Raw genomic sequence first — 26,693 nt, forward strand, 5'->3', positions numbered from 1 at the left:
TCCTGTGTGTTTTGTGTTGCAAGCCATTTTATTTCTATATGTTCTAATTGTGACCTATCAGGGAGCTAGCTTTGAGCTAACTCTGGATCAGACTGTGTTTACCGGCAAATAGTGAGCCACTGTAAATGTGAATATAAAACTTATTGGATCCGGTAGTTCATATTGGCATTGATTTACTAACTTCACTAATAAAGTGAAATTAACTAATAATGAAATTTACAAGACAGGTATATTATTTACAAGACAGGTATATTATATAATTTAACAGACACTTACCATTGATATTGTTTGTTTTGTTTGACACTCAAATTTTTCCTATACCACAAATTTGTATTTCTTTAGGAATTAACCAGCACCAGCATTGAATTAACCAGCATGAAATGTATAGCAGATGGTGTTGACATTTCTTATTTTACACTCACTGTCGTGCAGACGAATACTCAAGTACTCTTGGCCATTCCTAGTTTATACAGTCCATTATTCAGGAAAGAAACTCCATGAAGCAAATTTTTAACTGATGATTTTTCTCATTCTGATTAATTCACTTGTACGCTTAGTACAGTTGTAACACTTTTTCACCCCCAAGCTCTCTCTTCATCTAATTATTGATCTCTCCTCTGCTCTATCACATTTGGGCTGTTCATTTGTACATTATTTTCACCAAATCAGCACATTCTCTCCCTGCTCCCCCTCTCACCCATGTCCTCCAGCTTTCCATCTCTCTGCTGATGCTCTGATTCCTTATGTCTTGTTCTAGGCTTTCTGTCTTTGCCCTCTGTTCAGTTCTATTACCAATATTCAGCATCAATTTTAATTTTGTCCAGATCCCACTCAGCCGTAGGTTGTCCCTAATCTACCAATTCATTGATGGGATTATAGAGACAGATTTGTTAACTTTCAAACTTTCCAACCCCGTCTGAAGCTCTCAGTCAGGGCCATATAACACTGAGAACGTTATGTGTTGTGTTTAATAGTAGTAGTAGCTCTATGATACAAAACAAAAAAACAATTGTTGTGTTGAGTATTTTCATGGCATTGGAAAAAAATGTCCAAATTCTCAAATCTGAATAGGCTTTTTATGGACCAAACAACTAATCGATTATTGGAGAAAATGTTTGACAGATTAATTAATAATGTGAATTATCATTACTTGCAGGTTAATACAAAAAATATAAAGAAATAAACATTACAGTTGTCAACTGCAGTTTGAAGACAGGAAGTGTCATCTTTATTTCTATGTCCGCTCATCCTTCTGTCTCTGTCTCTTAGGCTTTGTCCTTCCTCGGCTTGGATGTCACAGAGGAGAAGAGGAAGAAGCTGAGACAGAGTCTGACCACAGACCCACAAGGCACTGTGGCCTATGGAGGTGAAGCACATGTATAGAAACACACACACACTTCAAGTTGTGTCGGCTGCAAGGTGAAATATCAGTGCTGAAATCCTGTCAGATCACAGGCTCTGTGTGAAGTCTGCATGTCGGTTACTGGTTGTGTCACTTGTGTGTGTGTGCAGTGTCAGGTTACATAACAATAACACAGCTCTGTGTCTGTTTGTAGCCAGACAGACAGTCGTAGTCTGTGATCAATACTATAATATTATATAATGGTATTTTTTAATTACTAATACTAATTACTCATCTATTGCTAAGAAACATCTGGCAGGCCAGATCCAACCTTATGGAGGGCCAACTTACTCAAAACTACCGTAGATATCAGGATGGCATGGGCAAGACCACTGACATAATTAACATTTATTTAGTTACTTTTTATCTTTTTAATTTTTTATGGCTTCATGATTAAATACACTTAATATAAAAAGTACACATAAGCCAACATATTTTTTCTGTGTTTGTTTACGAACTCTCAGACTTCGTGGAGGCCACCAGGAGCATCTTCCAGGAGAACCTGGAGGAGCTGGGTTTGGGGGCGGGTCCCTTCATGTTCTCCTATCACGAAGCAGCCAGTTTGATGGACACGTCGGCCTTCCACTCCCCAGTAAGCAGTCTTGACAGCTACTCACAACCAGCACTTCTTTACAGATATAAAAGAAATAGAAATAAAAAAAAAGATATTTAACAAGGGTAGCTTCATTATACACCCCAAAGTGATATGTGATTCTGCATGTGTCTGCAGACATATGAATCAGAATGCAGCTACAGCAGTGAGGAGATGGAGCAGTTTCAGACAGAGGTGAAGCAGCTGCAAACCCAGATGAAGCAGCTCAAGGTGAACACGCACACACTTTCTTTAGTGGTAAAGTTTTTCTCCACAAATCGTCTTGAGGCATTTTAGCATTTCACAGAGAAAAAGAAGAAAAAGAAAAAAAATCCTCTCTGACAAAAGCCACTTTGCCATGTCGTAGTTTCAGTGAACAGTAGTAGTCACTACTCTCATTAACAAATACACTGAAAGCCAACACTCTTTAAATCCTAAGATGATGAGATGAATGAGGGCAGTGTGGTTTCACCCACACTATGCTCAGAACCCACTGACCTGATGATTACAGCTGTAAAAACTTCCTGGCCTTCATGTGCTGCCTTTCTTGGCAGGTGATGCTAAAGGACATGGAGCACAGCAAGAAAACTCTGGAGGAGGAGCTGCAGAAGACGTCAGAGGTGAGAACGTGACATACAAGCGTCTCACAGAGCAGGCTGTTATTTTACATCAGTTCAGATGTAAAAAAAAAAAAAATAGAAAAATCCAGTTAAATGTATTATTTAAGAGTCAGCTGCATCACTAAATGATTTGTTGTCCTTCCCAGAAAGCATGTCTGACTGTGGAGGAGAACACCCGTCTGAAGAGTCGTCTGCAGGCAGCCGAGGCCGAGGTGGGGCAGCGGCAGGCCAGCGGTGCAGAGCAGGACTACGAGGAGGTCATCCAGCTGCTGGAGGCTGAGATCAGAGACCTGAAGAACCAGCTGGCCAGTAAAAGGCAAACACGAGGAGCGGAGGCAACCAAGGTGAGTCTCAAGACAGAAGAAATATTTCTTTTTATTAGTTTATACTTCTACTTCAGGACATTTCAGGAAGTAAATATTGATTCAGATGTGCTTTGATGCACATGCTGAGATCCGATCACAGAGTTTTTCTTCAGATACAGATGTCATGTTAATGAAATGAAGTCTTGCTCAGGGGTCTAAAGAAAAGTGCATAGTTATGGCGGATGCATGAACAGCAGTCTTTGCACTGCATCTACCAGATGTAGGTGTAGACTTAGATCCACTGTGTTGGATCTCACTCATAAGAAGGTGGCAGCGAAAAGTAGCAGATTACTGAGAATTCCTTCATGTTGTTTTCACTCTCAACAACCTCTACACAGCTCTTTTTGTCCACATGCGGTATCTCTGTAGCCATGAAGTGTAGTTAAATGTCAACTACTTACAACTGTCTTATCCAAAAGCAGCTGTGAATAAGAAGAACCTCTATAAATACTATGAGCTCAAGCTCAGAGCCAACAATTATTCACTTAAAAAAAGGACTGACCCAAGCTTTTCCTTTCCTCTGTCTCTCCTCCATCTTCCATCACAAGCTGTGAAACACATCAAGATACATTTCAAACAACACTGCTGACTGAGCCACAGAGCCTGCTTTTGATCCAAAGAGGTTCTTTTTATTCATGTACTCGTGCTCTCAAAATGTGACATCTGCTTAGAGCATGACCACATGGTTAGATGAGTTTAAATACATGACCTAATCAACCTGAACCTTCCTCCTACTCCCTCTTTCTTTTATTTCTGTCTTACCTGCTTCCTTCACTTCCAGGCACCAAGTTTATAGTATTTTGCACAGTCCGCTTCGTTTGCTTGGCTGTTGAGCACACACTGACACAGATGACTAATGTGTGTGTGTGTTTGTCAGGAGGAGGTGCATGAGCTGAACAGGAGGCTGACAACCATCGACTGCCAGCTGAGGAAGTCTGAGCTGAGCAGGAAACACCTGGAGATCTCCAACAAGAAACTCCTGGGCTTTGCACAGGTACAAAATTCATTTTGATATGTGTTCATCTCTCTCCATGTTAAACATAAACTCAAAACCATTGATTTTGTCATCAAAAGACAATGTTTTCTGTTTTTTTCAGTCAACAAATCCTATGTGCAGAGCCAATGAAGTGATGTTACTAAATAATAAAGTGTGTGCATTCAAAGGCTATCTTATCATTAACATAAATATCACTAGAGCGCCTAAATTTGGATTAATTCGCTGCTGAAAATAGTACAGTTTCTCCCTATTGGTTATAAGAAGGAACAGATCAGCAAAAAACAATCTATTTAGATTCAAGACTGACAGGCTTATAACATAACGTCTCTTCCAGCAGCTTTGTTGGGAGATAGGTTCAGTATTGCAGTGTTTCCCCGCAGTCACATGCAGAGGATGACAAAAGTAATTAATTACTGTAAGACTCAATAGATGGGAGCTGACTCCATGCCAGTCAGTGTGCGTTCTGTCACATTTCATAATCCATGCAGAGTGGGACACTTCATGCAGTCTCCTACACTGGATTCAACAGATAGTGAATAACAAATACAGTGTGACACAGTCCCACACACCCCCATGTGTCTCCAAGACTGTTATGGAGCCAGGCTGCCCCCCAGTGGTTCAGAGACACACTGCAGCTCTCTGCTACATTTGACAGAGCAATCAGATTTCCACCTTTCCTCCATACAGCGTGATGGGATTGGTCCATGTTTATGACTCATGGATCATTTTTTAATCTGACTTTACCCAAAGATCACATTCCTGCTTTGGAAATGTATGCAAAGTAGTACATTTCTAATTAAACAATCAACTGGGGAAGTGTCATGGTGATATCTATTTATTCAGCTGTGTCTCTGTAATGTTTGGTTGTAAAGGTCATGTCCTCGTGCCTCCCTTCAGCTCTCTCTGAAAACTCTTCATGACCTTCTTTCTTGAGGTCCTTGTTTTGTTGTCACATGAAGACCTGACGTCAGTACTGGTTCAGTGTTATTAAGAATGTCTTTCCTCTCCTCGTCTCTGTCCTCAGAACGTCCACAAAGTGCTGACAACAACCAGCCTGTTTGGAGAAGGCGGGTAAGACGCTCTGAACATCAACTACTCATCATCATACAGCTCTGCAGTAAGAGTCCTGCTGTAACCACTCGTCCTGTGTGTGTGTGTGTGTGTGTGTGTGTTTGTGTTGTATATATCAGGAGCAACAGGTCGTCTCCAGCCACTGATAGCCCAGACACCCCGTCACCACTTCCTGATCCCACTTTCCAACTGGCTGTTGAGGCCAAAGAGCTGGTGGCAGGAGTCTGCAACCTCTCCACTGATGACAAAGGTACAGAGGACACCGATACCGATATGTCTGTGACAGGCTTTGGTTTTGATAAATGAAAGTTTCTGATTTAAATTTGAGAGATTCTGCCTGAAGCAGCTATTTTTCTTCTGTTTGCTCTCAACTGTTAATTTTTGAGATGCAGAGTTACACAGTGTTTGTGTCTTTTTCTGTCTGACTGTGATTGACCTGCAGCATCAGAGAGTGTGCTGGAGGCAGCATCAGTCCCAGATGTCAGCCCTCATCATCTGTGAACAACAAAGAGCCAGAGAGGACTGTGGGTGGGACCTGGGCGGGCTGAAAAGGCCAAATGAGCAGCTGAACCCATGACGGACTACACCATAGCCAAGTAGACAGGACACCATTCAGTACACCTTCTCAAAACAATGACGTCACTTCAATGAATTCAGATCTAAAATTGAACACGACACAGCCAGTGTTTTAATGCCAAAGCGCGGTCGCACACATCAAATTAGTGTCTTCGTTTGAAACATTCGACAGTCACAGAGTTACGGAGGGTTCAGCAGTGGGATGTGTTGGACTCAGCCGTGACCCGAGGACTCTCATCATTCGGCGATAATACATGTACAGAAGTCTCTATGAGAAGTGTTCTGCCAAATAAAAAAGTCTGCTGGAGTTTTCTTTTGTGTTACCCTGACAGCAGGTGGTGCTGGAGGAGCTGCATGACCGAATCCACAACACTCACATGCTGCTGTAAAACCTTGTTAATACTCCTCTCTGACCTCTTTTCTACCCCCTCCCCACCGCACTCACACACATAGATCCACTCCATGGATTGCATGTCAAGGAAGACTTGTTTGCCTATGAAGAACAATCCAGAGCTGGTCTGTTCTTCCTCTGTGTCATAACATGCTGCCATCTGCCCCCCCGTCACATGCCGTCGCTTGTTCAATCCACTGCAAAGGAACAGTGAAGCAAAAAGTCGAGAAAAAAAAGCAACATTTTCCCCTTCTTCCATCTTGCTAACTCTCCTTGTGCTCTTATTCATTAATAGAAGGCTAAGAAAGAAATATTCAGACATGTCGGACTGAAGCAGTGTTTGTCACATGTGGCTTCATCACTGCATGGTTCCTGTTTGTGTCGCCTGCATCTAGGAGTGGCTTTAATGTTGCTGTAGCTCCTGCTGTGTAAACTTGTGTTTGATAGTCACAGAGTCTAGGTCAGACATCAGACATAGGCTACATGTGGAACATCCATTTTATTTATACGGACAGCTGCAGATGCTTTTAAAGATACTGACACGTCCTGTACATCATTGGTGTGGCCTCATATCTTTCTGTTACTGTTTTATATTAAAGAATAACTTATGACTGGATTCAGTGTTTATTGCATTTTATTTCGACTACTGACAGTGTCTTTACATGTGAAAATATATTTTCATGAATGTGAATTCACTTCCAGAAATCTCAGTGTCATCACACACAGAGAGCATCCCACACAAATATAGAGAGCCATAGATAAGTAATAAACTAATTAAAATAGATAACCAAACTCAAAAAAACATTTCTTAGGAAGAACTGGAGACCAAGGAGGATTCTCTGTCTTAATACTCACATGTCCACATGTGCACTGAAAGCTCTGGTCACCTTACTGTCCATACTGACGTACTCAAACAATTCAAGCGATGAGACACAAAATAAACCGTGCTCGTTCTGAAAAGACTAATGAGGCTTCAGCAGTTGAGGGGATCTTCCCATCATCTGCAAGCAGTAAATTCACTGATTCTGTTACTGTTCCTCCATAGAAGAGTTTTTAAGATATGAGTTTTAATAATCTAACACAGACCGCTGAGGTTTCACAATGTTAAGTGACCAACTGTAGTGTTCATGTGGGAATGCGAGTACCGTTTAAAGACACTAAATCCATTCTAACAGCATTCAGCTATGAAAAAAACTAACTTTTTTCCCCCAACAGCATCTCCACCCTGCACTGTGTCGAGCTGCTGCTTTCTCTCGTTTGTTACGTTGGCTTATTTAGCACATTTATGATGTATCTTATCTAAGTTTTGTCTGCTCTATCATCATTCCATTAATGATATCAGTGTGTGTGTGTGTGTGTTGTAACCCTTTCATTGCTTTTTGCCACTTTTCTCCTGTCTCAAACTACAAGCACATTCTGCGTTTGGCTATCATAGTGTCTGGGACAGCTCGCTGTGAGGCGAGGACATGTCTCAGATTTGCTTAAAATCATCGTGACAGACCAAGAACAGATTCAAGACTTGGGTGTTAGTCTCAGATTTCAGAAATAAGCCTTTGAAAGTGATGTAGTCTGCTGTAGAATAATGAGTTTCTCAAATAAACAAATACAATTGCCCCAAAATATTTTACTGACTGCACAATATACATAATATACTCTATTTAACTTGAGTTGTCTCCTAAATAGAACAAACAGACAAAAGCTGAAGGCCTCTCTAAAACAGTCTCTGTACAGTTCAAACTGAGACACCTCGTCAGAACATTGACTTGTGGCGGCAGCTTCCACTGAAGCTGTGTTAAACCATTCAAAAGTCAGAATCAGACTGTGCAGTCACATGATTCCTTTAAAAACAATAAACTGTTGTAGCACTTTCCAGAGAAGAGTCACTCTGCAGATTTGTGTCCATGTGGAAGCTCTCTCTGCTCCTCAGAAACAAAACCAGGGGGTCCATCAGAACAGGACAGCCCCATGACGAGGGACTAGAACGGTCTCTGGAAGGTGACGGGAGGTGAACCCACACTGCTCGGGCTGCGGAGGTTCGAGTCAAAGGAGTTGGGTGTCATTCCCATGATGCCTTCGTTCTGGGGCGTCTCCCCGCACAAGAAGTCATCCTCGTCCTCCCTCGAGCCCTGAGACGGAATGAAGGCTCATTTTTTACTAACAATACATTTCCATCTCATGAATATATTTATACATGGTAGTCATTTACTGTTTTTTTTCCTATATGATGACCTATATTACAGAGTTTAAAAGACCAGACAGGGAGTCTTAGCCACTATTCAGTTGCATTATGTGTAAGTGTACAAACAGATAATGATTTATATTCTGTCACTTTGGCCTCTGAAATTGTGGTTTTGACATTTTTCTGATGTTTTATCACCAAGACAATAAAGAAAATAGAGAACATAAATAATATAATAGATGGTTGCAGCCCTAATTCTTCGTTGGGAAGTCCCCCCTACTGTATTACACAGCTGGCGTGCTCTTTAAACATTGTTCTGACTTCTCACCTGTCGGCATGGTTTGGCAGGAAGCAGCTCTATATCTGCTAGTTCCTCCCAGACCTGGTACAGTGGCTCAATCAGCTGACCGGACCTGTACACACACACACACACAAACTGTGAACAAAACTCAAAAGAGATTTGTGTACATGGGTTCCCTAGTACACACATGCAAGCTACTCCACCAAACATCCAGTCCAATGTATCAACACTGTATGCACTGTGTATGTCTTTTATGTCAGAGGACATTAAAAAGGTATTTGTACTTCTTGAGCAGGTAGGAGTCGAAGGGGAAGAAGCTGTCCAGAGGGTTGGTGTTGGTGGTCACGCGGTCTCCCCCAGCAGAGCTGCGGACCACCGGCAGCATGTGGCGGTTGTTCCTCTCTATGATGGTGTAGCAGAACACCACCTGATACTTCCTGCAACAAAAACACATCAGCTGCTGTGGATGAGCAGGGAGGGACACGTACAACTGTATTTTATATCACCATGGGATCAGTGCACAGTGTTTAACATGTCTCACTTTGTTCACACAGAGTTCCTCCTAATATTATTTGGATATTAAATATTGTTGCTTACATTTTTTTTTTTATATTTCCATTCAATGTGCATTTAAACTAAATGACAATTAAGAGGGAACTCTTTGAAGCTTTTAACTGCACTACATTAATTTGACAGATAGTTATTACAGGGATAGCTACTAGTTTATATTTACATAAAAACACATGATAGGCCTATTAAACAGAGCACATTGTTTACGATTTAAGATTTAACATTTTTGGATTTTATTTAAGGTTTGAGGACCAAAAGGAAAAACTCAAATATTTTACACACAATCAAACAAAGAATAGAGAAAAACTAGAACCACTCAGCACAGTTCTTGATCAAACACCCTGAGCTGATGACAGAGCAGAGACAGGGTGAGTACCTGGTGATGGCAGCAAACATGTTGGTGACTGAAGGCAGGCAGACTTTGAGGGGGTTCATCTGACACATAACCACCCGCTCCAGGTTCAGACTCTGCAGGTACTCCAGACCTGAGAAACACACACACACGCACACACACACACACACACACACACACACACACACACACGGGTTGATTCAGCTGTTGGTAGATTCAATTGTCTCATGTTGTTATTGGATGTGGATTTGCTGCCACGTTTTCCATTTTTGGGCTTTAGGCTGACAACACCACATGAAACTTCATACTTTATCTAACAGAGTGACGTCTGAGCAGCTCCTGTGTACCTTTCTTCATGTTGCCCTCCAGCATGGCTCTGTGTCTGAAGATAAGTGTGTAGAAGACGGCCTGGCAGGCAGCATAGAAGGGCCCATGCAGGCTGATGTCACAGCAAGCCTGTCTGTCACTGCTGTCCTGGCTGTCAATGTAGCGATGGATCCAGGAGACCAGCAGGTCCAGGCAGGCCTGCACAGTGCTGCAGGAGGAGGGATGAGAGAGAGAGGAGGCACTGGATCAGAACGACAGCAGACATGGCTGATATGGCTGTCTTTGGGTTTCCTTTAGCAGAATGAACTCACCGCACTGGAATGAACTTGGCTCGGGCCAGGAAGCTCCCCATGTACCCTGCGATGGCCTGGCGGAGGACAGCGGGCTGAGAGGGACTCTGCAGGATCTTCCACAGGTGATCCAGAAAGGCCTCAGCCAAGGCCTGAGATAAAGAAAATACATCTCTCTAGCTGTTTCTGCCTGTCGGAAGTCAAGTCACCTGTCCACAGTTCAACCTGTGTCTCACTGCTAAATGCTAATGCTGCTGTTTGCACATACACTGATGCGACATGGGAAGTACTGACCAGTCTGAAGCTGCAGAGGTAAAAAAGTGTGTACTGGACATGACAGGAAGCATGTGTTGGCAGAATGAGCTTGTCGAACACACTCAACAGATCTCTGTACAGCTCCTTGGTCCTTTCCACATGAAGAGAGCCTGAGAGAGAGAACACAAAGGGATGACCACTGAGGAGGCCAAAAACATTGAGCACACAGCGATGGACAAATACACAAGGTACATTTTATATGTTGCTAGATTAAAAAATGCACTGCGGGGAATTCTTTCTAATATATTTTACTCAGTCAGTACATCCATAAAGCCTTCATGTTATTATAAATAACATTATTGTACAACTGTGTAAAAGTTACCATTAAAATGGGAGAAGTCCTTGATATAAGCCAACAGAACGGCCATGAGAGCATCCAGCCTCTCAGCCACCGGGTGGGCCATCACCGCTGTCCTGGTGGGGTGATCAGCTGACATGTCCTCATCCTGACAGACACACACACGCAGGAAAAAAACAGCATTTGTTAACACAACACACCCTTCCTACTGTGTGTGTAGACTGTAAAGTACACACACTTCTCTGTTGTGATCTATACTTTCTTTATGCAGCTCATCAACACCCATCACACAGGCTAGAATTATTCATTTATTATCATACAACTACAATCATTTCCAGTGTATAACTGCTAGAAAAATGATGCTTTATGCCAACTGTTTTTCCAGTTCTTTATTTATCTCACTGTCGACTTCAGTAAGCAGACCCATGCTGGCTGTTACCATGTCGAAGAGGCCCTCCTCAGTTCGCTCCTCTGCTTGATGGTTGTATACTGCATTCTCTTCTGCCTCCTCAATTTCTGACCGGGATGCACTCACCTGAAATACACCACACACACTGTTACAGACAGGAAGGAGACACACAAACAGCACAAGTTTCCAGTGGAAGCTTTTTACACATCTATTTCTGTTTCGAATACAAATAACCTAAAGCTCTATGACAAAAACTCTGCAGAGTTGAACTACCTACATCCAGTTTGAGCATCCTTTCGATGATCACCTCCAGTACGTCTCGTCGAATTGATGGTATGTATACAGTCACCCTCAAGAGGTTGTGAACATAACACTCCTGTAGAGAGCAGCAAACAAGTGTTCAGATAGAAGCTGGGGTGTACGTCACAATATACAGTACGTGTACTGCATGTACAATGTCGGTCAGAGGTCTGAGCAACAACACGTTTTTTTCAGAAATGCTTGTTTGAGTGTTGTGATGTCTGACAGTCTTGTATGATGTGAAGCAACATTCAGTCGTCTCTTACCAGCATTCTGGAGGATTTCTGTATGAAGGGGAAGTTCTCTTGCAGAATAGGCATCAGAAAGTGGCTTGTGCTGAGAGAGAAGGACAAACCTTTAAAAAACACTAGAACAGGAAATGGATGATTGTGGATCATACTGTCTATGCACAATAATGCACACTGGTGCTGTGTTTTTAAGACACTAAAACCAAGACAAGAGGACAAACGTGGCAGAATAATAAGTGACTTACGATGGAACGTATCTGGTGATGAGCTGCAGCGCCTGGTGACACTGATCAAAGTTTCTGGGGAGGTCTTAACAAATCAAAGAGGCAGCTGAGAGTCAATTCATTTGTATTTTACAGGGAGAGGATGGAAGCTGTTCTCTAACACTGCCCTGCATTATATCCGCACTTCTGACTGCACCTCCATCTCAACCTTCCCAAACTTTACAAATTACACAAGCCGATCATATATAAAACATACTCACAGTCTTGAACCATTGTGATGTCTGAACAAACCATTTAATACATGCATATTTCTTTAAAGTAAGATGGATGACACCTACTCTCATCTTCATCGTCTGTATCCGAGATATCGACTCCTCCTTCACAGATGGTCACTCTCTCTGGAAACAAACACACACGCATATTTCTCAGGCAACAGATCAGTGATGTTAAGATGACCAACATTACTTCACTACTCTGACACGACTGCACTGAATTCATAAAGCTTTGACAACGTACTGGGAGTGAAGTGGGAGACCACCATCTTGAGGCAGGCGCACAGGTAGACAGTCTGCGCCGAGACCAGGTTGCTGAGGAAGGACATGTACTCCTCCACCACTGCCGGGCTCCGACCCACCCACGGAAGCCTCTAGAAAAAACACACACACAACCAGAGAAGAGTTTCAGCATGCTGACTCTGGCAGATTATTAGTTTGTCTGACATTTTTGGAAGATATTGGATGTCTGATGATGTACTATGTTAGCGACTGAACCCAACACGATGTACAGATCAGAAGAGACAGCTCATTGTAGTTCCACTCTGAGTAAATGTTCATGATGAATGTCATATTTACATAATTTAGGAAACACTTTATTTTTAAGTAATCAGACAGGAATGTCTGTTGTTGTCTAGTTTCTTTAGTCCTCTATAACAGTGCACTGCATCTTAATGTTGTCCTGAGCTTTTGGGAGTCACTGATCAACATTTCTAGACCAAACAACTAATTAATTAGAAGTTAATTAAAAGTTTTTTTTTTATTGCAGCCTTATAAAAAGGTATAATTGTCACATATATGTCCACAATGGTCTAATAAAACCAATGAAACAATCCATGCTGTATACATTATTTCCAAAAGAGAGTCAGCCAATCACTCAAGTCAAGCAGCTCCACAACAACACAACTTATTTCTCTATTATTATTAGTATATTATTATTATTATTTTGCTCCATTTTTTGAATTTGTGTTTTAAAATGTCAGATTTATGAAAAATGTCATGAACTATTTCCAAGAGGTCGCCTGCAGTTCAAGTCCAGCATGGACCAAAGTTTGACATTTGTCTAACCAAGTGATAGTTTGTCCACTTCTGCTGGTGATTGTGATGAGCCACAACAACTGATCCATACACACCAACACAGTGTAGATGAGCTGCTCATGGTCCTTGGTTAGCTGAGTCACACAGCTCCGAAATTCTTGCAGCCAGTTGATGATCTGAGCATCCTGTCAGAGGAGAGAAGACCTTCAGAATAAAACTAAACCACGTGACAAAGCTTACTGTCATTGCACAGACCTGAGATCAGCCCAAACACACCGGCGCTTCACTGTACCTTTATGTCAGGATCAGACAGCTGATGTTTCAGCAGCTCGTAGTCTCCAGAGTCTCCCTGCGAACAACAAGAGCGGCAACTTGAACGGCCTCAACTTCTGAACAGGTGAAACACACACACGACACTACGTCACCGCTCACCTGTTTCTGTTTGGCTAACGTTTCCGACACACTGCCTCCGAACCTGACCGTCTTCATGGGAGGAGTGTTCAGAAAGTCCCGACCGTCCACCTCCATGTCTGACTGCGCTCGTGGAAACTGCTCGTGCTAACAGCTGAAGAGGAAGGCACGCGGCGCTTTCATGTTTTTGTCCGGTGAGGTCGTTAACAGTCGAAAGTTTGAGATAGCGTTAATGTTTTTCTGATAAAGTTTCTACACTGTTTTGAAAACAAATGTCCGTCTGTGCAGTAACGCAGCACGCGCATGTGTGAGCTCCATTTTCACAAGAGGAAGAGACCCGCGTGTTTACGGAAGTGATCACAGCACACCGGTGGCGCGGCGTTCAAAGTCTTCCCACGAGTAATTGGTTCCACTTGGCCTTCTAGACGCGTTCAAGTTTTGTGTGTATATATATATATATATATATATATATATATAGTGAAATGTATTTCCATGACCTCCTATTATACAATACAACTAAATAAGCAACAATAATAATATCATAATAATGCCATGATAATAATTAATAATAATTGTTAATAAGAATAAGATAATATTCCTACACAGTTATCACATTTTGATGTGATACTTGTCACGTCATAGCAATAAATGATCATATATAGCATGACATAATGTCTCTGTGTGTCACATGAAAGAACTGAAACTTAGTTTTTATCTCAAAATAAAGAAGTGAAGATATAATTATCACTTAAATTTATTCATAGGAAATAATTTTCTGTTTATTTATTGAAAATGTGCAACAAGTCAGGAAAAGGTACTTACAATGTATACTTTATAAAAGATAAGATAGACTTTAACTATCCCAAATTGGGGAAATTCACTTTATTATTAAATAATACTAAGAATAAGTGCTTAACGATGAAGGTAAATCTCTGATGACATTTATATAATATTTAAGTGTTATTATATATTCAGTTTTACTGAAGAACTTTGTGATCCGTTTCATTTCACACGTATTTACAGAGAATACATTTTTTCCCTGCATGTTTGTCAACTACCCTCCTATGCATTTGTTTACTTTTGTTGGACTTACTGTCCCTGAGTGATCATACCATATTATATTTAAATTTTGTGTCATTGTCAGCCATGTCTTCTCAGTCTGGTTCATCTCTATTCCATAAGGAGGAGTCTCGCTATCCTGCTTGAATAAACGCAGGTTTATACCATAATAATCATTCCAAACAGGCCTGTTTGATGGCACCATCCTTCCAAACGTTTCACGTTCTTTTGAATGGATCTTAAGTGGATGTTATTTGACACTTAAAAGCATATATAGTGGTTATTATTTCAATATTCTGGTTTTACCATACTTTTAGGGAAAGTACAAAGATGTGGTGAGGAGGGGGGCTGAATCATTTCCTTATTATCTTCCAAATAAATTTAATTGTGACTCGGCACAGTTTGAAGAAATGTTTGCTGGGATTCAGAAGTTTTATGTAAATATGCAATAGGTCTATAATAAATATGATTAGAAACTATTATCTACATGCATGAGCTGTGCTTGTTATAGGTTTTGGAGGCTGTGAGCCTATTTAATATAACCAAAAAGGTAACTGTTTCATTGAGTATGTGGGTGTTTAGTGGGCTGGCTTTAAAGTAAATTTCACATGGGTTGAAATAATATTGTCTATTGTTGAAACTACATTGTTCATTGCTGCGCCCTTCATCAACCTGCCATTAACTACTTAATGTATATGGTGGTGAAGATATCAACTGTTTAAATATGTAATGAAAAATCAATAATCAAACTAATTAATTCACTATTCATATGTTTGCTGTAGACTACAAAAGCATCCAAAAACAGCACAGTGCACAGGGGTGAAAAACAGTTGTTTTAATGTTAAATCAGTTACAAGTGCAACTTTGATCATGTCCCACTGTTTAACAGCCTCAAATTGCAAATGCAGTAATGTCAACAATTTCATTCAACAAACTCAGGTCAGAATATACTTTCCTGTTGTAACTAATGGAGGATTTTTTCTTTTTACATTGTAGTTTTCTAGGTCATGAGACCCAGTGTTATACTTTAATTTGGCGTTTTCATGTGGAGGAGTTCATTTCTAACGCACCTTTAAGTTTAGGAAAAATGTATTAAGGTATTAATGGTGTATAATACAACACAGGTTGCAGCATGAACTAAACCTAAAGGGGCAGTGATTCTGGGATAATGGAGAGTCAAATGTGCAGCTCACTACTCACAGGCACAGTTCATAACTTATCACATGACAAACTACCTGTTTAACTTAAAATGGTTTAGGTTTACTACTCAAACATCTCCAAGATGTCATGTGCTACAATCAAACACTGGAGAGGGAAGCTGGTTAGTCCCCACCTTTGTTAATAAGGTAAGAAAAAAAAGAAAAAAATCAATATTAATTTATTTTGATTGCTGCCATGCCTGCCGCCATTTGATTTTCAGTTTCAATGCCAGGCCCAGTGTTACATGTGTTATAGATACCCACAACTGAGTGCATTCAGTCTCAGTGACTTCTGTGAGCAGCTACAGTATGAAAACTACAACTACTGATAAGTAAAGTACCAAGAAATGTTCATCTTAATGCCAGATCTTTGCCAACAAGTGAATCTTTTTTTTTTATTTCTGATTCATATTGTTCAAAAGTTTTTGAAACACAGATAGTAACTTAGAAATTCACAAACTCCTAGCTATTGTCGCAACACATATCCAGGCCAAAGACCAAAAACATGTTAAATCCTAGTAATAGTTTAATAAAGAAACACACAAACATAAAAGCCTAAAAATGTAACACCTTATCAACTCCCACGTTTAAGCCAGCAAAATAAAAAACACAAGGAAGGCAGCAGTAACCTTACCCCAAATAAAGACTAGAATTAATTAAATACGAGGTACAATTCTTTATGTTCAGCCTTTACCAATCCCATGGATGACTGACAGTGTCGTGACAAGTCCGTCAGGTATTTCTGAAAGGTCTTGTGTGAAATTATCAATTTATCTAGCATGCGTTCACCGATTTCAGGACAAATGAACCACTTTGAAGCACCCGCCCTCAAAATATACAACAAGGGAAATCCGTGTTTGTAATCGTTTATGCCCAGCTGAAGTTCTGTCATTGGCAAGATAAAACTCAGCCGCTGAGGCATCACTTCCCAAAATTCAACCCCTCCCTCTCCCCGTGCATCCTCCCTCCGGCCCCCTGCGTGCCCCTCTTGTTTCCCCGCCCCCCTCCCTCACTGTACAGCCTGCTCATTGGCTGTGCTGCCCGAGTCCTGGGGCTTCATGACGTCAGGGAGCTCTGGGGGAGTGGAGAAAGACTCGATCCTCAGCTGCTCAAATGAATCATCTGAAAGAATGACAGAGAGACAGACAGACAGAGTAAAGTAAATCAGATCAGAGCAGGAAGTCAACCTGTCCTGTCTTTCAAGAGTGGCTTGAAACAGAATAAGTGTGAATGGTGTCGTGTCTACAACACTAACTAAAAATGGCCTATGATGATGTTGGCGGAGAAAATGAATAAAGAATAAAAGGCGAACTACTTACCACTCAGACGGAAAGCTAATCCCACTGTGGCTGGGGCCTGAGGTCGGGCTGTTTGATTTGTGAAGCCACAATTTCCAAGAGTCTGACCATCATTAAGCATCACATCGTCCTGGAGAACAAAGTTTAAAAAGTATTGTAGTAAAAGTAATGTTGAGCCAACTTTTTTTTATTTTTCATGTTGCACAGAGCAAATTACGAGTCGTTTTCAGAGATGGTGTTCAACACTGTCGTCAGTTTGAGCTCAGTAGGAGTTCAGTTTTAACATAAAGAATCCTGCAACTGTAAATTAAAGGTCACAACTGAAACATAGTCCAAGTTTTAGGCGATAGGAGCTGGTGTTATGGATTGAGTCCTCTGTTTTTAATTACTGTAATGAATCCAACAAATTAACACTGATGTATTTACCAATACAGCAGATCTGCTTATTGATTTGTGTCATTGCACACATTTATCTAATGCAACTGGACAAATGATAAGACAGCTATCTCATAAAATTAGATATTAGTATACCTGGCATTATAGTGTGAAAAGTGAATTAATTTTCTGTCAATCTACTCATCATTGCAGCTCTCGGCAATTCTCAGAATGTACGCACATCTATACCATCTACAGTGCTTAACAAATGTATCTGACCACCTGTCATGAAGCGCTTTAATGCAGACTCGTTCATTTTCAGTGAGCTCTCGACATTTTACCATTTTGAATGAATCAAGCATAACATTCACCCACTAAAACTAATTCATGTTCAGGAATGTAAATAACTAGAATCTAACGACTTAAATCAAGAAATAATAATGTGCTTTAATGTTTTTTCTTTGTAAAACAGTACATTTGAAAATATATGGATAACAATAAGAATTATATTTTTGCATTAAAAATATCATTTTGGTTAAAGAGCTTCTACACATTGCTGTATTAACCATTACAGAAACATGATTTGGGTAATTACCAATGCTCTTTATTTAGGGCAGCTGTGGCATAAACTTTACATTGGGTGCTGGTCTAATACATTTATTAAGCACTGTATACATGTGTATATAAATTAATATCATCCATGGTTGTTTAATTAATGTTCGGGTGGGTATGAGCAACAATAACAACAACAAACCAAGAAGCTGGTAGCTACATGATCCACTCAATGGTCCTTAAACTAACAAGTTTACAGACACGAGGCGATAGTGTAAAGTTTAATTACAGTACAATTTAATATTATTGATAGACCTAAATGTGTTGGCCATTGTAATTCATAACTGACTGTAAATGTGCACGTTCCCAAGCGACTTTGCCAACTGAGAAAATCGTTGTGTGTGTAACTTACCTTATAAAGCCTCTGGTCTTCAGGTGGCCTCTTTAAAATGCCCTCCACAATGCGCTTCAGTTCATAGACTGTGGTAGACTCTTTGGCATCTGTGAAGATGGTCGTCTTGTGACGTCGAATCATTAGAAACACATCCTGAGGTGAGATCATGTAACGGAGGAAAAAAGAGTGGAAATGAGACACTCACATGAGAAAAAAACCTTACTGCTGACCTTGTAAATGTTGTTTTCATAAACCAGATGCTGCAGGCAAGTCGTGGTACTTTAAAGCTAGAAAAACAAGCAAGATAACATCCTGCTGTCTTACCTCAAACCCTCAAAAGACAAATAATTTAACCATTACTGCTCATCTCTGTGGTAAAACCTGCCAGCAAATATGAATCAACCACACACACACAAGCCCTGACACAGAGCGCAGTCTAAATATCTCATGATAACACAGACTAACACTAGATATGAAGTCAACCTGACCTCTTTAACAAGGTTGTTAAAGTTAAAGCTAATTATTCAGTGTGTGCTTGTTTGTGTACTTCCACTGCCTGTGCTGGGACAGGTTATAACTCCACGGGGTAAAGTTGTGTGGCAGAACCAACAACAGTGACGGTAACATCGGGTTGGTGAGTTGAAAAGTCAGGTTTTGCTCTATACAAACCCCCCCAGCTCTGCTCCATAACGTCACAGCGAGGTGTGTGTGGACCCACGGTGCGGCAGCTCGGGCTAGCGTCACGATGAGGTAGCTTAGCCGCGGCTAGCTGCCGTTAAAGTAACCAACTGTTAGCCGGAGTAGCTTCCCCAAAAAACACTGGCTGCTCTATTTGTTGGCGCACAGGCCACCGCTTACTGCTGCGACCCGACACAAAGTGCTACATTTGACTGTCAACGCCACACGCGTTTTTAAACCCGAGTTGTTTGAAACAGATTAAATCACGTTAGCGGAGCTACAGCGGACAACTTCAGCTAGTTAGCTTCTCCGTGGCTAGCTAGCCGTTTGATCAAAAGCAAAGTTTGTTTAGTCGAGCTGTCACTTATCCGAAACGAGGTTACTCTTTAGTCCGGACCTTTCTCTGTTAACCTCGCCGTCCACTTGAGCATTATAATCAAATGTCCAGGTCGGCGTGAGCTAGTGTTGACGTTGAGCACCGTGAGGAAGCTAACCCACGATAGCTAGGGTTAGCTAAACAAAGACATAAGCTTTCAGGTGACCGCTTTCCGTCACAAGCTTGTTCCGCCGACTGACAGTTTAAGGTTTTAACGCTTCGGGACGGAGTTACTGTGAGTAAAGTGTGGTTTGGTTAGTCAACAGACCGTTTCATTTAGAGCTGTATGTGTTTTCCTCACTCACCATTTCTTGCGGTTGCTTGCACACAGAGGAAAAAAAAACGCCTCCACTGCACAGCGACAACTGTGAGCTCACAGCAGCATCAGACAGCCGCGACTGCAGTCCCAGCGCCAGCCGGCAGAGGGCGGCACAGCAGCGCTGCTCTTTTTAATGAGAAACGAGCTGGAGCGCCACCAGCTGTAGTTTTAGAGATACTACAACTTCTGAATCTTATGTTTGAAATCTATTCATCACAGCGGGACCTCAATGGGTTGCAAAATCTCACTTTTCAATGTAAGCTCAACACAGTTCAGCAATCAGAATCAGAAATACTTTATTAATCCCTGCAGGGAAATTGTTTTTGTTACAGCAGCTCCCAAACGGTAAGTGAGATAGTAAGTGAAAAACAAAATTTTAACCCTATACAATATCCTATTTTAACACTATATACACATGTATAAATAAAACCAGTAACAGTAAAACAAAAACAAGTAACAGTGAACTATGCAATATGTAAATCTAAACCTTATAACGGATTTAGTCTTTGAAATAAATAACAGTTAAATCATAATCATGTATACTAGTATTTTTGTTCCTGACATGGAGGTCCCAATCCCCCATCAAGGGTTTCCAAAGCTTTCACAGGGAACTGCTGAAGACCTGAACACACACTGTATTCACAGAGCTTTCAGTTTCTGCTAAACAGACAAAGAGTTAACAGAACAATGGAAAGAAAACACTGGATTTGTCAAAAAAAAAGTATAGTCTATATGAGGAACACATTTAAAAAGTACATGTTAGAGTGAGAATTGTATACAAGGAAAATTTGTGCAGTATATCAGTTGTTCTGTTCTGTGTTATGCATTAAGTATAACATGAATCAACTATAAATGATGATACTTAGTCTGAGGTCATCACTTTACTTTACAACAGAAAAGGAAATGATGCTTCAGACTCAGCAGTAGTGCACTTCTGTAGGATTAAAGCCATTTTTACTGCACTGAACAGAGCTTCATCACGCCTCCCTGCCCAGTGAAACAAACAGGTGTTCCTATTCACCGTCTGCTTCCTCTTTGTGGGAGGACCTATTTCCTCCTCTCAGCCTGTTAGCAGCTGTCATCACAGCGAGTGGGACAGCTGGACCGACGGCAGCTGGGACATACCAATCAAACCAGGTGCCACAAACAGTGCAGAAATAACAAAAACACTGTAAGGTGTTTGACTTAGCAGGCTGGTCAGCAGCTGCTTCAGAAAATATGATATAGAAAGAGGTAGAAACACACATATACACATATTTATGAGAAAAAATAGTTTTATTTGTTACCAAAACTGTGCATTTAGGAGACACATTGTGGAAAACTAGACCCTTACCACATTCTCATGTTGTTGGACATGTATTTTAAACATTCTGTATAAAAGATTTCAAATGAGTGAGTGTGTTTTTTTTTTGTACAATAACAGAAGAAGAAAAGAAGTCATGGTGCTTTGGATTTTAAAGTCTAATTATTATATTATATTTAAAGTAGGTTTACTGACATATTATGGACATAATAACAACAAACAGTCAGGCACAGCCTTTAATTTGCCAACTCAAATGCTTGGACTGTTCGGACTACAGTGGCCACTTTGGGACGAACAGAAGCCCAACTTACAAAATACAAATAAATCCTATTTGATTTGTCATCACCTTGACTTCCCCTCTGGTAATAAACAGCACGCTCGACCACAATCTGCTACATTTTCTTTTAACATAAGACAATTCATTGTAGTGCAACATTAATATCCAAAACAAAATATTACATCCAATTATCTGATACAAGAACGAAAAAGGTCCCCTGAACTGATGGACAAAAAAGTAAAGTGGGCAAAAGTAAAAGCAGAGTTTGGACTGAACAGTTTGAAATTGACATCAAGTCCTTGGTAGAGTGGAGGGTACTGTAAAAATCTGGTGTATCTGTCATATTTGTCCAGTTAACAAAGTTCTCCTCGTGGTTCAATTCATTCACACTGTGACCATGAAATACAGCACAACTCCAGCAGTTTTCCATGGCCATCAATTTGCCTGAAAAATAATAACAAAGTGAGAAAAGTACATTACTACTGTTATGTCACCAGTTTATAAGATTCTCATATTCTCAAACTTCAAACTCACTGACTCTCTTTCTGGAAAACACCTCGAAAATGTCAAGACACTCCACAAATTTTATGACCTCAGAAATATGTACAATATTATAGTATATAGTATTATATATATTATATATATATATATATATATATTATATATATAATATATATATATATATATATATATAGTATATTTAACTCACCAAATGAACTTTGAATCTCTATCTAACCACAAAAGCGCTCTCTCGGATCTTGGAATAAGCATACTGTGGAACAGAGAGGCGAGAACACAGGAGTCATTTTACGGTGAAAAAAAAATTCTTGGAAAAATTGAAATGTTCAAATCCTACACTTACATTTAATCCTCTTGGGGATTGGACCGGCTCCAGTCCTTTACAGCAGAGCATTGAAAAGGGCCTTTCCTTAGTCTTCGAATGCTCTTTGAAACACAGACTGAAAACCTTAGCGGGCAGGTAGACATCCCAGTCAGCTGCATGCTCCTCTATTAGATCACTTACCATCCTGTTGGTGAGCAGCAGTTAGAAAAGTTTAATGTGTAGGCATGATAAGAGAATTTTCAATTATGACATTTTACAGAAGAAACGTTACAAACGGCACCTGTCAATCAGCTGCTGTGTGATCAAATCCACAGAGCCCGTCTGCTGATGATGGACAACGAGAGCGACTGTGACCTTCAGCTGATCTTTTAGTTCTCTGTTGATCTAGTATGGAGATACATTCAGACAGTATATCTATGTATGGCGCTGGCTGATTAGGACACAACATTACACCAATAATTTATTAGAAAACGAAATGTGGACTGTGTAGAAGTTGAGGTAAAACTGGTAATTAACTCTAGTATCAGCAGTGCACTCACTTTGTGGACTATGTCATGAGGCAGCCGAGAGAGGATTCTGAACGGGTATCCAAAGTGGGCGATTATGTCCACGATGTGTTTGGCCACATGTGACGGGAGGCATGACTGCATAGGCACAGCTTCCACCCACTTGGAGTAGTAGTCTGTCACAGTCAAAACGTATTTGTGTCCGTTCAGTGTTTGAGGCAGCGGTCCTCTGACATCCAGCCCGAGCCACTGCCACGACTCTTTCACCTGCCGTCACATATCATGAGGAAAAACCATGCGATTGCAGCAATAATCCCAGGTCAGCCAGGTCATCATGTTGTAACTTACCTCAATCAAATTTTCATGATCTTCACATTCTGCCTGTGAAAATAAAAGAACACTTGATTAAAATACTTCATAATGCAGATGTCAGAGTATGAAAGACATAATATTGTAGTTTAAAATCATGCTTACTACTTACACTGACGTCATCATCCGGAGCCCACTGAATATCCTGTTAGAGGATGAAACGGGCAAATTAGATAAAGATAAATATGAAATAACAATCATAAATTGCAACTCTCTCTCTCTCTCTCTATTTCTGTAGAGAGAATATCATTTTAAAAAGAAAAAGAAAAAAAAGAGGTTTTAAAACGAAGCTTCGATGTGTTCATATTGACAAGTTCAAAAGTTTCCTCTTTTTTTAAAAAAAAGAAAAAGGAATATCTATCTATATTTAATTTACACTTTTTGTGTGCATGTGTTACATGAATTTTCAGCACATTTTTACATTTTACAAATGCTCTTTTAAAACATATGACATGCACTGTAAAATTTAATAAGTTGGCCTTACTTCTTAAGATCTTAAGATTAGTGAGTTAGAATAGCTTGTTTATTTTAAGTGTGCAGTACTATATTACGTAGTAATATCTAATACCACCTACCTGTGGTACACAGTAATCTCCATGGAAGAAATGTGGAAATGACTCGATCTTCATCAGCCCTTCATCTACTATAATCCTCCATTTGTCAACCTTCTTTGGGTCTTTGTCCCTGAACATAAAAAGGGTCAACACATTACAAATGCAACAATCCAAATGGGTATAAAAAAATAATACAAAACACTTTTTCTAATTGAAAATGTGGCGTTACCTCCTCACAGTTTCTGATGCAGACAGTCACAAAATCATTCAAATAATTAGAATGAAATTCAAATAAAACATCTGTCCAAAAAAAAAAGCAAGAAAAGCGTGTGTTCAAGTAAGGAGTGCGATAAATTCTCACTCATATCTGCAAACTGTCTCACTGCAGCAGCTCTAAAGAAACTGGATAGTCATAGTCAAAGAGTTCTGTGTACTCTTTATGTTGTAAACCTGTCTATGAGTTTGCACACAAACATCAGTCTGGATGAGAATTATTTTGTCTCCGGGCTTGTAAATTTAGCTGGCATGCATGAAATTCAATGCACTAACTTAGGTAGAAGCCAAAAACTTTCCATTTCACTGACACTGACATTGACTATTTACTGTTACATCTGGTTATGACTTCCAGAGAAAGAGCTTAAGAGGAACTAGGAGTTTCTATAAACCCAGTACAGCGGTGGATCTAAACAGTCTGCAGCTTTTAGAGCCCCAGGAGGAAACCACTTTTAACCCAAATAACAGTAAAAAACACAATTCCTGACCACTTGAAAATTTCTTGTGTATTTTTTTTGGAGTCCAAGTTCAGCTTCTGATTATGATTCAAACTCAAATGGCATCAGCTGCATCAAAATAGAGGTACCATCCAGCCCACTCTGCAGTGAGACCCAATGTGAGGTTACGGCCAGCATGTGTGAAGAAGAGGTAAAACATCTCTGTGAAGCAGAATACACACACAGACCTCTGTCATGAACTGGTGACTTGTCTTTTCCACTGCATTTATTATGGTTTAACTTGGAATTGATGGTCTGTTAGAGATGTTTTACATATCCAAATGTGTATTTGTTCTTTGAGCCACGAACAACCGTTTCATTTGATTGTATAGTGAGTGTACTCAATAAAAGCAGATTCTATTTGTTGATCTATGATTTCTATCAATTTTATTTTATTTTGTCTTGGATTAAATCTTAGATTAGATTTTAGCTGGGGAAAAACTGTCACAAAAGTCCTGCATGACATAGTGGTGGCAAAGCAAGTATGATCTAAAAATCAATGTTGGGTCAAGACAGACGGTATATAGTAACATACCCAGCGGGCACTTCAGTCTGGCTGGGCTCTTTGTTCTGGATGCTTCGCTTCACTGTGGCAGGAGGGGTCACTGGAGCCTGAGCTGGAGTCATCTGTGAGAGTTTAACACTCGATGGCTAGGGGAAAAAAAAAAACACATACTGTGTTCAGAAGTTTGTACGGATTGTGGTTGTAAGCAATTAGTAACTAAGGAGAAGAGCAGCTTAAATAAAGACAGAGCTTCTGTTAATATCCTTGATTTTTAAACCTTTATTGGCTAAATTTGAGCAAACAATATTTTATACATTTAGAGATAACTGACCAACAAGACAGGTAAAACGACCACAAAGCGATTAGAGTTAAATGTCAGTATTCTCTCACCTTGTCTCTCTTGCTTTTTGGGTTGATGGAAGCCTACAGCCGGGGAACAGAAATGATCATGATTGTGGAAAATTGTCATGATTCAAATGATTTAAAAACTAATCATTTAAAGTTTTAATCATTTCTAGTTTTCCTACTAAATGAAGCAGCTGATACTTCACTTTTAAATGATGCACGGATGCTGACTAACTACGCACAAACCTTTCTTTTCTGTGCGTCGTCGGTGGATGAGAATATGGTGGGAACAGCATTTTCTCGAAGTTTCACACATTTGCCTGTTCTGTCGATGTACTGCTCCTCAAAATGATCGATGCACAGGACAGAGAAGCGAGACGGGGTCCAGTCCTTCCACTTCATGTTGTTGAGCCATTTCTTGAGCTTTCGGGGATTGTACAGAGGAAACCTGCGGCAAAACACAACTCATTAGACCAGGCCTGAAACTGATGTGTGCAATATTATTTCCTGTGTGAAGGAAAACACAACGCTGAACTCATTTCAAAGTCAATACCTTTTGTGTATTACTTCTTAATGGCAAAGTATCTTTAGGATAAAACAATAGAATGCTAATAATGTATTAATAATAATAATGAAATGAAATGAATACAGTATGCAGGAGAAAATGTACATTTCCAATATTAAATTCTAGTTTCATGTCTGCCTCCAGTCTCAACTCTTCATCCCATGTCGACAGAAACAGACACAATTATAGAGCTGCAACTGACTATTTTATTATCAATTAACCTGGCGGTTATGTTATTGATAACTCTATAAACAATATATAAAATGATCAGACTGAGAAGCTGAAACAATGTTTGGTATATTAGCTTGACAGCAGATTCCAGCTCAACTCAATTAGGTTATTATTGTCTTTAAAACAAAGCTCACCCTGTATCTTTGCTTATATTCGCAGTTTTGTAACGACCTGGACAAACTGTGAGTCATGTTGATGTTTATGTGAGCGAGCTTGACTATTCACAAATCTGCAAGACAGTCCCAGTTTCCGACACATAAATGATACTCACTTGAAAAACTTCACATCTGAATCGTTTTCGGAGTTTTCGCATTTGTAGGCACATTTATATCTTCCCATTTAGGACACGACGCTGTTTACTTTGTTTACTCGATGTAATTTCGATGCTGGAGTTGTTTCAACAACCGGTTAGCACTGATATAACATCCGGTCAAGGTTTTCAAAATAATAACCGCATGACTTGTTGAGCGCTAGTTGAACAAGCTATAGAAGGCATTAGACAGATAAAAGACAATTAGATACTATTAGATACTACAGAATATACTAGTCTCTGATTCGTAAATGTTTAGTTTCCGCTACAAAATCCATCCATCTACAAAACTTGACACAATTGTTTTACCACCGGA

At 40.1% G+C, this 26,693-nt stretch overlaps 4 protein-coding genes across 10 annotated transcripts in view; 1 reads left to right on the plus strand and 3 right to left on the minus strand.

The window, feature by feature from the left end:
* Positions 1-7,208, plus strand: part of si:dkeyp-72e1.9 (syntaxin-binding protein 4) — a 73,784-nt gene extending 66,576 nt beyond the window's left edge. For 5 of the 7 annotated variants that reach the window (XM_027285292.1, XM_027285290.1, XM_027285291.1 and 2 more), the window contains 9 exons: positions 1,270-1,366; positions 1,867-1,994; positions 2,133-2,225; positions 2,549-2,614; positions 2,761-2,958; positions 3,857-3,973; positions 5,001-5,047; positions 5,167-5,297; positions 5,490-7,208. In XM_027285292.1, coding sequence (XP_027141093.1) covers positions 1,270-1,366; positions 1,867-1,994; positions 2,133-2,225; positions 2,549-2,614; positions 2,761-2,958; positions 3,857-3,973; positions 5,001-5,047; positions 5,167-5,297; positions 5,490-5,548 — 936 coding nt within the window. In that variant the 3' untranslated portion in view covers positions 5,549-7,208. The remainder of the gene's footprint in view (positions 1-1,269; positions 1,367-1,866; positions 1,995-2,132; positions 2,226-2,548; positions 2,615-2,760; positions 2,959-3,856; positions 3,974-5,000; positions 5,048-5,166; positions 5,298-5,489) is intronic. The other 2 variants (XM_027285287.1, XM_027285288.1) reach the window with 2 other exon arrangements.
* Positions 7,209-7,222: 14 nt separating this feature from the next.
* rrn3 (RRN3 homolog, RNA polymerase I transcription factor) lies at positions 7,223-13,949 on the minus strand. The gene is made up of 17 exons (XM_027285293.1): positions 13,570-13,949; positions 13,430-13,486; positions 13,233-13,322; positions 12,344-12,473; positions 12,166-12,225; positions 11,849-11,912; positions 11,622-11,691; positions 11,333-11,431; positions 11,086-11,181; positions 10,671-10,794; positions 10,328-10,458; positions 10,055-10,185; positions 9,764-9,951; positions 9,441-9,549; positions 8,779-8,931; positions 8,522-8,606; positions 7,223-8,140 (listed from the first exon to the last, which is right to left on the minus strand). Exons 1-17 carry the CDS (start codon positions 13,663-13,665, stop codon positions 7,991-7,993), a joined length of 1,833 nt encoding a protein of 610 aa, XP_027141094.1. The 5' UTR covers positions 13,666-13,949; the 3' UTR covers positions 7,223-7,990.
* A 1,478-nt stretch (positions 13,950-15,427) lies between these two features.
* Positions 15,428-19,915, minus strand: LOC104927186 (elongin-B). The gene is made up of 4 exons (XM_010741211.3): positions 19,785-19,915; positions 18,444-18,578; positions 17,126-17,234; positions 15,428-16,928 (listed from the first exon to the last, which is right to left on the minus strand). Exons 1-4 carry the CDS (start codon positions 19,785-19,787, stop codon positions 16,816-16,818), a joined length of 360 nt encoding a protein of 119 aa, XP_010739513.1. The 5' UTR covers positions 19,788-19,915; the 3' UTR covers positions 15,428-16,815.
* Positions 19,916-21,054: 1,139 nt separating this feature from the next.
* Positions 21,055-26,692, minus strand: LOC104927195 (uncharacterized). The gene is made up of 12 exons (XM_027285772.1): positions 26,339-26,692; positions 25,518-25,719; positions 25,317-25,349; positions 24,957-25,072; positions 23,673-23,781; positions 23,210-23,242; positions 23,077-23,109; positions 22,762-22,995; positions 22,503-22,606; positions 22,241-22,406; positions 22,088-22,150; positions 21,055-21,822 (listed from the first exon to the last, which is right to left on the minus strand). Exons 1-11 carry the CDS (start codon positions 26,404-26,406, stop codon positions 22,106-22,108), a joined length of 1,143 nt encoding a protein of 380 aa, XP_027141573.1. The 5' UTR covers positions 26,407-26,692; the 3' UTR covers positions 21,055-21,822; positions 22,088-22,105.
* Between the last annotated feature and the right edge of the window lies 1 nt (position 26,693).

The sequence above is a fragment of the Larimichthys crocea genome, chromosome XII (assembly GCF_000972845.2).
Source record: "Larimichthys crocea isolate SSNF chromosome XII, L_crocea_2.0, whole genome shotgun sequence".
NCBI classification, from domain to species: Eukaryota; Metazoa; Chordata; class Actinopteri; family Sciaenidae; genus Larimichthys; species Larimichthys crocea.